This window comes from Lissotriton vulgaris, chromosome 3_1, assembly GCF_964263255.1.
Source record: "Lissotriton vulgaris chromosome 3_1, aLisVul1.2, whole genome shotgun sequence".
NCBI lineage: Eukaryota > Metazoa > Chordata > Amphibia > Caudata > Salamandridae > Lissotriton > Lissotriton vulgaris.
Genome location: NC_141689.1, coordinates 1,613,383,745 through 1,613,399,890, shown reverse-complemented (window position 1 = coordinate 1,613,399,890; position 16,146 = coordinate 1,613,383,745). Strand labels below are relative to the sequence as shown.

Genomic DNA, 16,146 nt, shown 5'->3' with positions numbered 1-16,146 from the left:
GTGTGCACCGTCTTTCCCGCCATTTACCCACTATGATGGACAACTCACTCAAGGGACCCCTGCGCCCTTCGGCTCGATGGCATAGTAACACACACATGGTCACTGGAGACAACTCTTCTGGCACTTTACGCAGCTGTAGTGTAGTTAAAGCACTATACATTTACCCAACAAGGTAGCACTTACTGATTAGCCAGTAGAAAGTACTCCAGTAATATATTTCTAAAAATCCGCGAGTTAGTGGATTTTTCCATGAACTCAGGGATTTTTTTGCGATTTCGAGCGAATTCGCGGACCGCAGATCCGCAAAATTAGCCCATACTTAGGAACTTCATCCTCAAGTTCTCCTTCCACATTTTCAAGAATGTGGATTCCAACAAATAGATCTGTTTGCCACAGAGGACAACTCAAAATGCCCAGAGTTTGCCTCCAGTTTCCCAGACCCTCTATCCAAAGACAATCCCCTATGGATGAATTGGTCAGGGATATTTGCCTATGCTTTACCGTCTTTCCCTCTGCTTCCATTTCTGGGTCGGAGGCTCAGGCAAACATCCCTCTCATTAATTTTAGTGGCTCCCACTTGGGCCCATCAACCGTGATTCACTCTTGGAACTATCAGTATTCCACATCAAAAGCTGCATCTCTTTTCCAGCCTTCTCACGTAGAACCATGGAGAAGTCAGACACCCAACCCCAAGGAGCTCGATCTAGGAATTTGGCTCCTGAAGTCATAGAGTTTGGCTATCTCAACTTGCCACCAGAGTGCATGACTATTCTTAAAGAAGCAAGAAAGCCTACTACTAGAGCATGTTATGCAGCAAAGTGGAAAATATTTGTTATATATTGTACCAATAACAATATTGATCTACTAGATGCCTCTATTCAAAATATCTTTGTTACCTTCTGCATATACAAAGTGCTGGTCTAGCCTACACTTCCTTTGCATCTTGTGGCAGTAGCCGCATCTTTGCAAAACAGGCAACATCAATCTTTGTTTAAAGTTCCAATAATTAAAGCCTTTGTGGAGGGCCTTAAAAGAGTAGTACCACCCAGGGTACCTCCTGCACTAGTTTTGAATCTGAACATTGTGCTTACATGCCTCATGGGTCCAACTTTTGAGCCACTACACAACTGTACATTACAATTTCTTTCATGGAAAGTTGCCTGCCTCATTGCGATCACTTCATTGAGGAGAGTTGGTGACCTACAAGAACCCTTCTTTCAGCTTCATATAGACAGAGTAGTTCTTTGCACCAACCCAAAATTCCGTCACAAAGTGGTTTCTGCTTTTCATATCAAGCAATCAGTTGGGTTGTCATGTGTTCTTTCTTCAACCTGATTCCGTAGCAGAAATGTCAGAAGAGCGTTATTGTATTATATTGAAAGAACAACGTTTTTTCATAAAACGAAACAACTAATTGTTGCATTTGCTGCACCTCACAAAGGCAATCCAATCTCTAAATCTGGTATTGCAAGATGGATTGTTAAATGCATTAAAACCTTCTATGCTAAAGTTAAAAGAACTTTATCTATACCTCCTAGAGCACATTCTACTCATAAAATAGGTGCTTCAATGCCCTTTTTAGGTAACATCATTATAACTGATATTTGTAAGGCAGCAAATGATACACACACACACACATTTACCAAACACTACTGTGTGGATGTGTTACTACGTCAACAAGCCAATGTAGGGAAAGCAGTGCTAAAGACACTTTTTGAAACAGCTGCAACATTTACTGGTTAGCCATCGCTTTGGGAGAATACTGCTATATAGTCTATGCAAAGCATGTGTATCTACAGCACACATGCCTCAAACGGATTATGCTTCTTACCCAGTAAGCATCTGTTCTTGGCATGTAGAGATGTAGATTCACATGCACCCTCCCACATCCCTGGACACCTGTAATTTGTGTAGCTTTCCATATTTACATTACATACGCATGGACATCTCTGTACTACCCTTACTTACTCCATTCTCACCCTGTCGCAGGAAAACAATCTAACCATGGAGTTTATGCCCATGAGCACTATCACCGAAAGGAGGAGTCACCTTATCTCGTGACTAGGAAAGACTTCTTCAAAGAAAAACAACTTGTAAACATTTGGACCCAACACTAGATGGCAGGAGTATGCAAAGCATGTGAATCTACAACTCAACATGCCAAGAACAGATGCTTACTGGGTAAGTAGCATAAAAGGGCCACAGCAGAAGCTGCAGTAGAAAAAGGCATGTTTCAAATATTCTTGCACTGTGAGGTGCCCGCACACAGTGCATGGATGTTTGTGGGGGCACCACATGTACCCCCTTGGCCACGGGGCATGGGGACCTTGCATAGGGCCCCTGACGTCTCTTTCCGACAGCCTTTTCATGGCAGTAAGTTCTCCATGAAAAGGCTGTGGGAAATGGACATCCTAACCCCTACAGCAGTGCCTGCACAGACACCACCTCCAATGTCGGGATTAGTGTCTGAGTGCCACCCCAACAGGCTCCTTGAGCCTGTCAGAGGCAGCAGTCTGTCTTCCAGACGGCTGCGGTTCAACCATCTGCATCATAATGCGGCGGTTGGACCGATTGCTTGGATGTTGGTGTGGCCACCATTGACGATCTCGTTCCACCGACATCAAAATGAGGTCCTATATCTCTAGATTTTTCTATTTTTTGTAGTGGTAATTTAGACAATATACTACTTATTTGACAGTAAGCAAATTTAGTCACCCCTATTTAAATATACTCTTTCATTTACATATTCCCAAGTTATAGCTCGTCCAATAATAAACCAATACCATACTTTTCTGAAGCCTAATCTTTCTCAGTGTTTTATCCCTCTTGAGGATTATTCCATATGAATTTTGCTTTATACTGACTCTGCATATCTACTTTAGGTATCTGTAAACAGGGATATAGGGTCACATGCATCAAAGTAAGGAACCACATGACACTTTGAAAAATGCACGTTTGTGCATTTTTAAAAGTTTTTGCAAATTACCATCAACTTGCAGTTTTAAAGAAAAGGAAACCTTTCCTTCCCTACCTCTAGGTAGGTTGAGTTTACCTGTCAACTCTAGGTCATCAGATAGTGTTACAACAGTAGGTGGGATAATATGAGTGTGTCTAAAAGGTGACAATGTCTGATTCTTTTCTAAAAGATTTTTAACAGGTTTCTTGTTTGACATTTAAGGTAGGTTTATATCGTTTTCTGTCTCTTTGCATTATTAAGGCCATTTAAATTTATGGAAATTATTATGAACTCAGTCATCGAAGATGCGGTAAATTCCTAAATAGTGATTTGGCCCTTTTTCCAATTTTATTTATTTTACCTAGGGCCAGATGTACGACCAATTGATTTTGCGAGTTTCTAATTGTGATTGTTTGAGACGTGCAAATAGAGACTCACAAAATCAAATGTACTAATGTGTCTTGGACTCATTTCGCGTTTCCCAAATGGGTCGCAAATGACCTGCCTAAATAATATTCATGAGGCAGGTCGCAATTAGCACTCACAGGGATGGTGGACTGCTGAGGTCAGCAGACCCCCATGTCTGTGACTGGTTATTTTTTTTAAATGCATCCCTTTTTCCTTAAAGGAAAACGGATTGCATTTCAGAATAAAAAATTAAAAGTTTTCTTTTCATTTTTTTACAGTGGGTAGTGGAACCACTGCCTGCTCTGAAAAAATATTGGCGCCCCTATTCACAAAGGGTAAGGGGTAATTTGGGGACCTCTTCCCGTTTGTGAATGGCTTACCACCAATTTGAAATTGGTGGTAATCTTTGAATATTTTGCGACCGCATTCCCGGTCACAAAGCATTCATACATTCCAGTAAGACTCGCTATTAGGAAGGGTCGCTCGTTAACAGCTCATTTCTAGTAGATACTCGCAAACCCTATTTTGCAAGTCGGTAATAGGTTACCTGCTCACAAAATAGGTTTGGTACATAGGGAAATGCATTTTACCTGTTGCAAACAGCCCGATGGGCCAGTTGTGACCAGTAAAATGTGTTGTACTTTTTGCCCTTAAACATACATTTTCATCCCAAGTACTCACTTTATATACACTCATCCCCATCCCGCCCTATCCTCCCACTTAACCCAGGCCCACATTTTATCCTTATCCTACCCTTTTTCCTCTTCAGTTGTCCTCTGTCTAGACCCAAGAGGAAGCCTCCCCTACCTACACCCAGTGCACTACCAGGTATCTTTGGTGTACTGGGGAAACAGCCAGCCTACCCGTGCACTCTTCCAGCCTTTTCTTCATTGTATTACTTATGACAGTATTCTATCGCGTCACTTATCATTTTATTCTATTGTTCTTGGAGACATACACCATTTGTGAATGTATCTGCAAATATTATAACAGCCCCATTTAGAAGAACTTTCAATTTTGCTGACTGTTGGTACATAGCATGTAGACCTAATTCCTTAAATTTGAGGATCATTTGCTTGAATCACCCCTCCCCTTGTTTCAATGTTTCATTACACATATCTAAATAAATCTGGAAATGTAATTCATTTCGCACTTTAAATGTTTTAGCATGCAGTGCACTTGTGAGATTATTTTCCTTAATTCTATAATCGCCTGGAGCGATTGGTATGTTTGTATTTGAAAAATGGCACTCTGTGCATGCCATAGTAGAACTCACAGGGATTGCCCTGATTGTAGTGTGCACTGTTCCTAGTGAGAAATGTTTCTCAATTGTTTATTTAGCTTAGTAAAAAAAATTGAAACAATGTTCATACAAAAAAAGTAGTGTATTCTTTCAGAATATTAAATCAAAAACATCGATTTGTAAATAATCAATGACACTAAGTGTTTTCGTCTTCGCATCCACTGATTTTACTGAATTTGAGCACTAACTCAATGGAACGCCCGCACCGCGGCAGAGTTTGCACCGCGGTAAAGGGGTTAATGCTTTAACAGCATATGTGCAGTCATTATGTGGATTCTGCATTTTTCCCAAACATCGTCTATGACCAGCTAGGAGCGGAGTCGAAGTGACAAAAGACACTCACACTACAGAGTGGAAGAAGGAGAGGATCAAAATGTGCCATAAACAGCTTGTCCAGAGTGGGTCTTTTTTTGCTTTAACATCCACTTTTGGGTTCCGATTCACAGAACTAACTTAAGACAAAATCCTAAACTTACTACCATTTTGGTATTCACAGAAGGCACTTACTCATTTTGGTATTCACAGAAGGCACTTACTCATTTCAGTATTCACAGAAGTTAGGAGTCCTAACTTTAGGATTCCTAAATGCCTTCTGTGAATACCGAAAGTCTTAAAGTTAGGATTTTTCTCAGTTTAGGAGTAGTAAAGTTAGGAGTCTGCCTTAACCAATTTACCCTTTCTAGAAAATGAACCTGCTGTGTTAGTGTAGTTCATCAATGGGCTTATTGATAACATAGACTGAAGTAGCTGAACTCTTCTTCAGGATCCATCTAATGTGGAACTCTTAGGGTGGGAACTGAATTTAGAAAGTTGTGGAGAGTATGCGATGTCAACCCTTCTGTACCAAAGGAAAGACAACGGTCCAACATGATGGTTACACATATTCATAATCAACACACCGTTCCACTCACTAGCCATAAAGAAGTGACAAAGATCCATATATTTCCAATTATGACCCAAGCAACCAGAGAAGAGGAGTCACAGCCCCACTGCCAGCTTCACCCAGCATCTGTTGCACACTTTGGCACAAATCCACTCCTCCTAAATTACAAGTATCTTTCAGCACCCACTTTCATATAGAAACAAGCATTTGCAATGCAATAGGTCTCGCATTTATGATAGTTTGAGCTATTGCAATTGTAAATGACAATGCCTTTTATTTTTGTTTTGGTTTTTAAAACATAAACAAAAGGCATTGTCATTTATAATGCCAATAGCTTAAACTTGCGTAAATGTAAGACCTATTGCATTGCAAATGCTTCTTTAAAAGCTGAGCTGGAAAGGTGGGCGTTACTTGGGGCCGGACACGCGCCCTTCTATGAATACTGGAACCCAAGGAAGACTAAGCTTTCGTCCTGTGAGGTCCTCCAAGTACAGGCAGCAGAAAGAGAGTTGTGAAAAAGCAGGCTTGGCTGGGTGCTGTTCTGTGCCCTCAAGGGAATGCAGCGCTAATTTTACATAACCTGATGATAATTTATCTGGCTCTGAGGGGTGAATACCGCTCTGGCGACCGGGCCGTGATGATTGAGGTCTCGGTGGTAAGTGAAAGAAGAGCTGCGTGGGAAATATGAAAGCTGCCGCAGTGCTGTGAGAGGAGGAATAATATTGAGCAGTCAGCAGGCTACCATTGTTGAAACTAAAGCACAGCGTGCCTGCTGCTTTCAAAACCAGCTGGAGCAGCGCATGTCATGCCTGCGGCAACAGAAACTCATTAAAGAAAATAATGCTTGCAGACTAAATAACACATACCATGTAACAACCTAAGTAAAAGGGCCAGTCCTCATGGGAGGTTACAAATGAAGACTATTGGAAGGACTAACAAGCCAATTTACGAATCAGAAGCCAGCATTTATGAAGGACAATGACACAAGCCAAAGAAAAATATGGGCAGAAAGTGGGCAGGGCTTCAAGTGCATACTCCAATACTGCATGCCTCACAGCAGCACATGAGCTGCCCAAGCTCGACCTAAAAAACAGTAGAAGAATGAATGGTGTAAATCAAGATGGAATTTTATAAGTTACACTTGAAAGAAGCAAGTTAAGTCTGCATTTACCATTTACCATATTTGGTCCAGAATGGGCAACACAGAGAAAGTGGTTCTTCCTTAAGGTTCACTCTTTATTGCGTTCTCCAATTTAAACCGAGGGTCTGATTCACAAAAGTAACTTACACTTTTTTGTATGTTTACAATTGACTGTCCTATCTTTTTTATGTTTGGAAACTCTACATTTGTAAAGATACTACTAGTAATCCCTTTGTGAATAGCAAACAATTGTAAACATTCACAAAAGTGTAAGTTTACCTTTTTGAATCAGGCCCTGAAGGTCTGCCTTTTTCACATATCCATTTATTGTTTTCTAAAAGTTTTATAACAATAAACCGTGGCACAAAACACAGTGCAAATTATTACAGTGTTATTTCCAAAGGTCTAGAATGTACAGTGTTAATATTTTTCTTTTAAAGGACATTTTAATCAGTTCATCTCTCCAGTGTCTATTTGCCTTGAATGTCTACCTTTTTATGCTGTTCCCCAGTGCGAATAGAGGGTGATTACCCAGCAGAAAAAACGTGTTGTTTCCTTTCCCCACTGATCCCCACATTGTGTGTGGTTACTCCACAAATGAAGTACTATACATATATGATGAAACTTCTTTAGACCCCATCCAATAGCAAGACACTAGTATTCAACAATTTTGTAATGTGTATTGTCTCTGGAATTTTCAAAGGAAGTGAAATAAATGTGCTTCATCTCACTATCTTTCACCTGGGTCAGTATTCGTTCACTGTAAACTTTGATATCTTAAATTGCGTTCAATACATTGTCACCTGCAGTAGGTACGAACTGTCTACCTGTTTCTACTTCTAAATACCTCTGTAAATGCAGGTTGTAACTGCCTCTCTCTTTTCCTCTCTCCATCCTCCCTCAACCTCTCAGGTACCTATGACGGATCCATTGATTCTTGCAAAGGGGACTCCGGCGGGCCTTTGGTGTGTGTTGATAAGCACAATGTGGCATACCTCTGGGGGATTGTCAGCTGGGGTGAAAACTGTGGAGTGGCTGGATACCCCGGTGTTTACACTAAAGTGGCCAATTACTTTGAATGGATAAGCCGCCATGTTGGAAGACAATTCATTTCCAGATATAATGTCTAAGGATAACAGTAGTACATACATAACACATACGTATATTGCTCTGTCATGTTTGTAGAGGATACAGTATAAATATTCTCAGCTCAACAACACAAACAGTGTCCTGGTGAGTCATTTCGTATCCACTTTCTCAAATGTATTTCAAATTATATATAAACACATATGTAGTCATTAAATAGTTTTGTAATGAACTGCTGAAATTAGTGGATAAATTGTTTCTAATAAAGGAATTAGTATGAGACAGGTCTCAGTGTAGTCAGTAAGTCTGGGCGGTGAACTCCGTTCGCAGAGTTTGCAGAGATTTCCGCACTCTGCGTTAGTGTGGAAAATCAACCTCCCAGTGAGATTTCTCAATTCAGGCGGTCAGATTTCTCATTGCGAGTGGTCGCGTATGCTCACGAGCGCTGGCATTGAGAAACTGTCTGCTCGCGTTCAGAAAGCTGCCGCTCGAGTAAAAATCTACTTGAGCGGCAGAAAGGAAGCAGCTCCCACTTGCATGTGCATGGTGCTGTTCGAGATGATTGCGCAGTGCAGACAAGCACCTGGCACTGAAAATCACTGTGAACAGCATTTATCCAACACACTCCGCTGCTTGCTGAGCTCCACGTAGCACAGTGGAGTTTTTTTTTCATTTCGCGGAGTTACTCGTAGCAGAACTCCGTAAACTCTGCCCAGGCTTAGTTGTCAGCCACCTCACATTTCTGGACGGTATCCAAAAATGTGACACCATTATTTGTTTTAGCAGACTAGCACATCACTATGTAGCAGCTACTGGTGGTGAAATAACTCCTGGTTATGGTGTGTATCATGAGCATTTCAAATTAATATTTACATGCTTCCAAACGTATAGAGGTAAATTATAGATATACCCACATAGGATTTTCATTATTTATTAAATTACTGGTTATATAACTTACACATGTACACCTGAGCAGCCTTTCTAAAGAAAAATATATTTAGTGATGATCACAGATTGGTCAGCTGCATTTTTTCTCTTAGAGCAAATTTGGATAAAGAACAATATTTAGAAGTAACAAACATTTTAAAATGAACAGTGCCCTCGTGCTATTTCTGCATGGGGATTAGCTGTTTGCAGACCTCACATTTTCAATTACAGTGCATTTGTGAGTGTGTGCTTACGGGCATGCATACAAACTTTCTGTCAGTCATAGTGTGTTTTTGTTTGACCTTCAGTTTACATGGTTGGCAGCAGGAGCTCAAGTGTGCCGGACCCGATGAGGGTGCAGAGTGGAATATTGTGGTGTCTCAGTCTAGTTGTGTACTCCTACGTCAGGCACCCACGTGACCCGTGGTGCCTGACGGGATTGCGCGCTGTGTTGCGCCAGTGTAACCTGTAAACTGGAGAGTATAGGCTCATTTACCCTTGATTAATAAATAGCTTCAAACCATTCTTAGTGTCCGAGCATTTGTATCCTGAGCGCCAACACCATAAACTGACGACGAGGATGGGATGATGACTGCATACTTTGTGTTGATGACCAGGTGACCAGGTTTGGGGCATTGATGGCAACGCCAGGAAGAAGCCCTCATGCATAGTGACCATTGGGGGTGTATAGGTATCAATGGTGGCGGACTCAGGTTCCCTATTTACCATGATACAAAAAGCGGTCTGGGAATCGAACTTTGCCAACTCCATAGGGCGCCAACTACACCCTACAGACATACACCCGGTCACCTACACTGGCGAGAAGATCCCCATAGTAGGGCTCAGACCCCTCTCATTTGAGTTCAAAGGCAGGAGGGCCACAGGCAAACTATATGTCGCAGAAAAGGGCCCCTCACTCTTGGGGTGGGCTGGCCAAGGCGCCCTAGGCATACAACTCAATCCCAGCGGTGACATCCAAGTTCTCATGACAGATGACACGCACAACCTTAAAGAGGCACCTTAAGAAGGGACTTTCCCAGCGTCTTTGGAGGCACCATAGGCCAACTATTCCACTTTATGCACAAGATAGTACTGAAGGAAGGAGCAGTGCCGGACTGCCACAAAGTGCGCAACATCATGTTCAACTGTCGAGATGCGGTACAACAAGAATTGCAACGCCTCCAAGAGAGTGGAGTAATTGAGCTCATAGAGAGCGCAGAATGGTTGGAGCCACTGGTCGTGGCGCGTAACCCAACGGGTAGGTGCGCCTATGCATTGACCTTCGGGAATTAAACAAAAATATCCTAGTGGACAAATTTCCAATACCACGTATCAGTGACCTCCTTGCTCAGACCAAGGACATAAAATGGTTCTCGACCATCGATCTCACAGCGGCATACCACCAGATCCTACTCCACCCATCAAGCCGGAAATTGACCTCCTTCATTAGCTGCTACAGATTCCATCGCCTGCCCTTTGGACTGGCGTCAGCGGTATCGGTGTTCCAAAAACTCATGTATAAACTCTTCCAGGCAAGCAAAAACGTACTATACTTTCAAGACGACATATTGATCATGGGGAAGACTAGAGAGGAACACAATACCATCCTCTGAGACATGTTAGGCACCCTGTCAGCCAACGGACTCACAGCTGCACTAGACAAGTGCAAATTTGGACTGCGCCCAGTAACATACCTAGGACACGAGAAAGGAGAAAAGGGAATATTTCCCAAACGTGCTAATGTAGCGGTGATCAGAGCAGCACCCTAGACCAGGACCAAAGAGGACGTCAGATCATTCCTTGGACTGGCAGAATTTTACAGCAAATTTGTCCGCAACTTTGCCACGAAAACCTATTCCTTGCGACAACTCTTGAAAGACAGAGCCAGCTTCTGTTGGACGCCAGACTCCAACCAAGAATTCAAAGCCATCAAACAGGACATCAGTGAAGCAATACCTCTCCAGGGCTTCAACGGGCGAACCCCCAGCATCCTGACCACGGACGCAAGCGACTAGGGGTTGGGAGCCGTCTTGACGCAACGATCGCCTGACGGCACAGAAACCATGATCGGCTTCGCGTCCCGCTCGCTTGCGCCCAACGAAGAAAAATTCTGCATGATTGAAAAGGAGATGCTCGCAGTCACCTGGGCCATGAGCAAATTTCGACAATACCTATCTGGCTCCCGATTCAGCCTTCGCACAGACTACAAACCACTGCTAAAGGTCCTAACATCCAGCGGTCATTCCACAGCCACCCCGCGCATCGCTAAAATGTCCCTCAAACTCCTGGACTTCGTGTACGATGTGGAATACCTACCAGGTCAAAAGAACAAAGTAGCAGACTTTCTCAGTCGCTCAGCCACCATGGAGGCTGCACCAGTGCCCAGTGAGGAGGATGACTACCAAGTCGCTTTCACGAAGGACCATGAGAGCAGCATCAGTGCACAAGAATGAACATCGGCTTACGACTCCAATCCTACTTTGTCAAAAGTCAAAACCTTTGTCACGTCAGGGTGGCCGGAGAAGAGACACAAAGAAATATTGGGAGGTACGGGACGAATTGTCCCTCAGTGATGACACCATCTTCCTACTCTGAGGGGACAAGGTAGTAACGCCTGAAACACTATCAGACCGCATTCTTACTATAGTCCATGAAGGCCATCTGGGAATCGTAAAATCCAGAAGAAGGCTAACGTTGTCATATTGGTGGCGAGCCATCGACTCCTCTGTGGAAAAATCTGTGAGGGCATGCCAACACTGCTCCAACGCAAACAAATCCCTTACCCTGCAGCGACCCCCGATGGAGGAATTCACCACTCCTGCCAATCCTTGGGAAGAGCTGTCTGTGGACATCTTAGGCCCCATCCTTGATGCCTGGGGAGTTCCCAAGTATGCCATAGTCCTTGTAGACAGGTACTCTAAATGGCCCGAAGTGGAGACCTGCGAGAAAGCAGACACGGACAGAATCATCGCCTTTCTTACCAACACATTTTTGCGGGAAGGCATTCTGAGGGTCCTCACCTGTGAAAATAGTCGCAGGTTTACCTCAGACAAATGGAAGGGCTTCACACAGAGGAACAGGATCAAAACACAACACACCCCAGTGTATCACCCAGCGGGCAATAGACTAGCCGAACGCTTCAACTGTGTCATCATGGGCTCAGTCCACGCCACAATCAATGCAGGCAAGAATTGGGAGACATAACTCAAAAGCACGATATGGGCATACCGGATAACGTCCAAAGTGATGGGCTACAGCCCATTCAAGATTCTACAGGGTAGGGAACCCTTCACCAAGGACAATCGTGCTTGGATGAACATGACTCTCCAAAGCAAGTGGTCCCCGGCAGTGGTCAGAGGCAACATAGCAGAAGCTCAGAAAATCTACAAAGAACACTATGTCCGGCGACACGGAGTACGTGATGTCTCATTGGATGTAGGAAACTGGGTCAGGGTGAAGCTGGGCCAGATCTGCAAGAAAGGAGACAGCAAATACAGAAAACCACCTCAGGTCCAGGAACTCTACTAACGATCTGCCCTCCTGAGTGACCGCAAGATTTAATCACACAGCCGCATGGCAAAGTGCAATAAGGGTCTCCTTTGGGCCAAGGATTGCACTGCTGAAGACGCCGGTTACGATGGGGAGGAAGACGAAGCGGTGGATATCAGCCCACCACAGACCCCCAACCAACCCAGCATAAAGAAAGGAACAGGTGGTTGTCCTGAGCCAATTACCAACACATATCCGACTCAACACACAACACCCCAGCAAACCAATGAGGCAAGCAACTCGGGCATAGAACAGAGAGCACCGAGCGCAAACAACAAGAATCAAACTGGAAGCAATACACGCACCACACCTCAAAGGGCTGAAGTACAAAAGGAGCAGGCCTCTGGCACCCGTACCCGCACAGGAAGGTTAGTGGTACGTCCCAATAAATACAGCAAATTTTAAATGTAAACTTACCCCGGGACTCATACATCCCAATACCCCCCAACCTTTTCCCAGGATCACACCCTTTTTATGCTACCACCGTAAGCCCAGTGGCAGGACTACTACGATAAAGTTGACTGTTTTGGTATACCCCAGTTGTTGTTATAAAAGGGGTAAATATGTGGTGTCTCAGTCTAGTGGTGTACTCCTACGTCAGGCACCCACGTGACCCGTGGTGCGTGACGGGATTGCGCGCTGCGCCGCGCCAGTGTAACCTGTAAACTGGAGAGTATAGATGCACTTACCCCTCGATTAATAAGTAGCTTCAAACCATTCATAGTGTCCGCCCATTCGAATCCTGAGCGCCAACTCCATAAATATCTGTGAAGGAAGAAAAGTAAATAATAAATGTCTAGCTTGTATACAGGTGTGTGTGAAAGTGTGTTTCTGCTATGGGGCTTGTACCTAGTAACCTACGCCACGTAACCCCCGTCAAATAAAGTAAACAATGGCATCCGGTGAAAACTGTGGCATATGGGTGCATTTCTGGCATGATCAGGCCCAATTCTCGCATAATGTTTGCCGACATATTATAGGCACTCTTTGCATGATGACTGAGTGTAGCTGGTAGTGTGTGACAGCTAGTCTGTGAGAGTGCTGGTGAAAAGGGGTGATTGCAGTTCAGTGAGGGGTGTGAGACAGCCTACTGTCTGTTTTGTGTAACTGCTAGTTTATGAGAGATGAAAGAGTTTACGTACTATGTGACTGTATATCTGATTGGTATAATGATTCTGAGAGTCACTGAGAGTATTTTGTTTTTCCATAAAACGTGTTTTTAACAGTTCCTCTCAGGTTTATCTGTGAGGCCATGCTTGATGACACACTGCATATTTATTATAAAACGTACAACTTGTATTCTTGTAAATACTTTGAAGCAATCATTTCTAAGCAGAGTTGTCTCCCTCTGCTTATGAGTACTGCTGGTCTGCTTACCCAAGTGAGTCTGCCAATACCCCGATGGGGCATTAATGACCCAAGCTGTCCATGTATTTACGTTTTGAAAGCACTTGTCCAGTAAGCCTTGGCACACCAGCACCACCGACATCCTCAACCTCCCTCCACCTCCCCACATACATCACTGGCCTTCATATCATGTACGCAACCAGTTGCATTTCCTGCGACCAAGCACCAGTAATACTAGTGAACAGAGCCTCAAACCTCTACCCTTGGGCTTCCTGTTACTTACAGACACTCACAAGCTGTTAGAACGTATGGTGCCACAGTAGGGAGAACTGGAGGAGATGAATGGTGGCAGAGATGGTTTCTTCTGGGGCAGGAATCAAAACCATGCACCTCCACTGTAGTTCAAGTGGGAATGTGGGAACTTGCTCAGAAGGTCTCAGAGGGTTACTGGGTTGTATTTTGGTACATGTGATATCCTGCAGTCACCTTACCATGAGGCCAAAAGCGAGCCCTTTTTAGGCCCCATTAGCACGTGACTCACGGGATAGTACAACAGTCACAAAAATAAACCAGACCTCTAGAGCCCCTCCTAAACTAGAATTGTTTGTAAAAAGGTCTCTTGTGTTCAGCAATAAAAAGCTTCTTTCCATGGCGTAACTCACTGCATTCACAATGTAAAACACCTTCTCTTCATTGTGCCACAGAGTTCACTTGTGTACTATGTGTCAAAGATAACAGGTAAGCCCCTTCCTACTGTGGTTGACCCAAAGCCTATGCTAACAATGTCTGTATCAGTTATAGCCTTGAGGGACCCACCTGAGAGTTGTGAAGGCTGCTGCTTGTCCCTACGACCTCGGGACTGACTGCTGTGCTGGGCTGTGCTGCCGCTGTGCTGCCGCTGTGCTGCCGCTGCCTCTCGCCGCACCCGCTCCGCGGGTGCCGCTTCGCGGCTTGGAAGGAGGGAGAGCTGAGGTTCAAGCACTGGACACTGGGAGGCGCCTGAAAGGACCAGCACGTCGGCGCTAAGCAGGGACTTGGAAGTCCAGGAGTCCCTGCTTCCCCAGGTGCGCAAGCGGACGCGCCCACCTACAGACACGCCCCCGCCTGCAACGCCCCCTACATCACGATCTGCTCGACGCTCAGCGGGACGCGAGCGGGACTCCGAGCGAAGCCCGAGCAAAGGGCGGGCAGTCTGTGGCAGTCAGGGGCTGTCAAGGCTGGGCTGGGCCACGTCCCTTTCCACTCCAACAGCAGCGTGCTCAGACGTTCTGTGTGAGGCCCCTTGGTGTTCCCTACAAACATGTCTACCCGCTCTGGAAAACTTCTCAGGAGTGAAGGCGAAAGGGGAGTCATTGCCGGGAGCCCTGTGATTGGAACTATGGACCGCTTCATTACCAGGGTGGCGGCTGTAATAGAAAAGGAGATCGCTATGTCAGAGCGGCGTCTATCCGAGGTCTACCTTCCCTCCAGACGTTCATCCTTGGGGGCCGCTGCACAGGTGCTTACACTGGCTTGTGAGCGGGTTCAATCTGCCCCCCCTGCTGGAGTTTCGGGCGATTCTATAGACCCCCCTCAGTTGCTTGAAATAGGGCAAAACATAGTCAGGTTGGAACCTCTGGCCGCGCTTCTTCCTAGTGGTAGTGAGGAAGTGGGTGGTCTTAGTATATCATCTCCACCTGTATCGCCCAAACCTCAAAATAAAGTCAATAGTCAGCCCCCATTGCCAAAACCAAACACCCCCACCATAGTAATCACAGATGGGGTGATAGATGCGGTGCCTTCTATTATTGAAACTGCCGAAACTAGGCAGGATAAGAGGACCACAAGTAAAAAGGCAGGACATCGTAAAAAGGGCAGGCTGGTAAGACAGGCCGCACTTTACCAAAGAATAGGAAAGCCTTTTGGACCTGGTGTGAAAAATGTAAGGGGCCTGTCCACAGAGAATAAAGCCGAGGCAGAAGGGGATGTTGTGGTCTCCCACAAGGGGCCACCTATTAATGATAACACCGTTAACGCCCCCAAGCTCACCGACCCCGTAACTATTGAAAATATCCTGGAGAGGGTAAATAGTCTCTTGACGCCCCTACTAACACAGGTTAAGGGCCTGGGGGCGAGAATAGATAAATTAGAGCAATTAACCCTCGACGGGTTCTACTCACTCAAAACTACAGTTAAACAACTATCCAGAGTGAGTGAAAACCAGGACACGGGCTTAAAGGGGAGCGAGCACCCAGCAGTTTCCTTACCACCTCAGAGATACCCCAAGCCCCCAAAAAGCCTAAATAGGGTTGACACCAATAGGGCCCAAACCCCAGCCCCCAAAATTTCTCCTCCACCCAAAGCAGGGCCGAAACCTAAGGGACCACCAACGCACATAGAGGCTGCTATAACTAAGCCTAAGCCACTTCCACAAAAACAGCCCCAGACAGCCAGAGGTAAAGCGAAAGATATTCAAACATCAGGCTCAAGAGACAAAGCTCAGGGACTAGTAACAGGGAAAGTCACCAGACCGGCCCCCCAACCTACAGCTCCAACTACCACCTCAT

The 16,146-nt window shown here is 44.9% G+C and overlaps 1 protein-coding gene across 3 annotated transcripts in view; it reads left to right on the top strand.

Moving 5' to 3' along the window:
• Nucleotides 1-7,914, top strand: part of CFI (complement factor I) — a 238,082-nt gene extending 230,168 nt beyond the window's left edge. For all 3 annotated transcript variants that reach the window (XM_086962096.1, XM_086962095.1, XM_086962094.1), the window contains one exon: nt 7,604-7,914. In XM_086962096.1, coding sequence (XP_086818222.1) covers nt 7,604-7,821 — 218 coding nt within the window. In that variant the 3' untranslated portion in view covers nt 7,822-7,914. The remainder of the gene's footprint in view (nt 1-7,603) is intronic.
• The last annotated feature ends 8,232 nt before the right edge of the window (nt 7,915-16,146 follow it).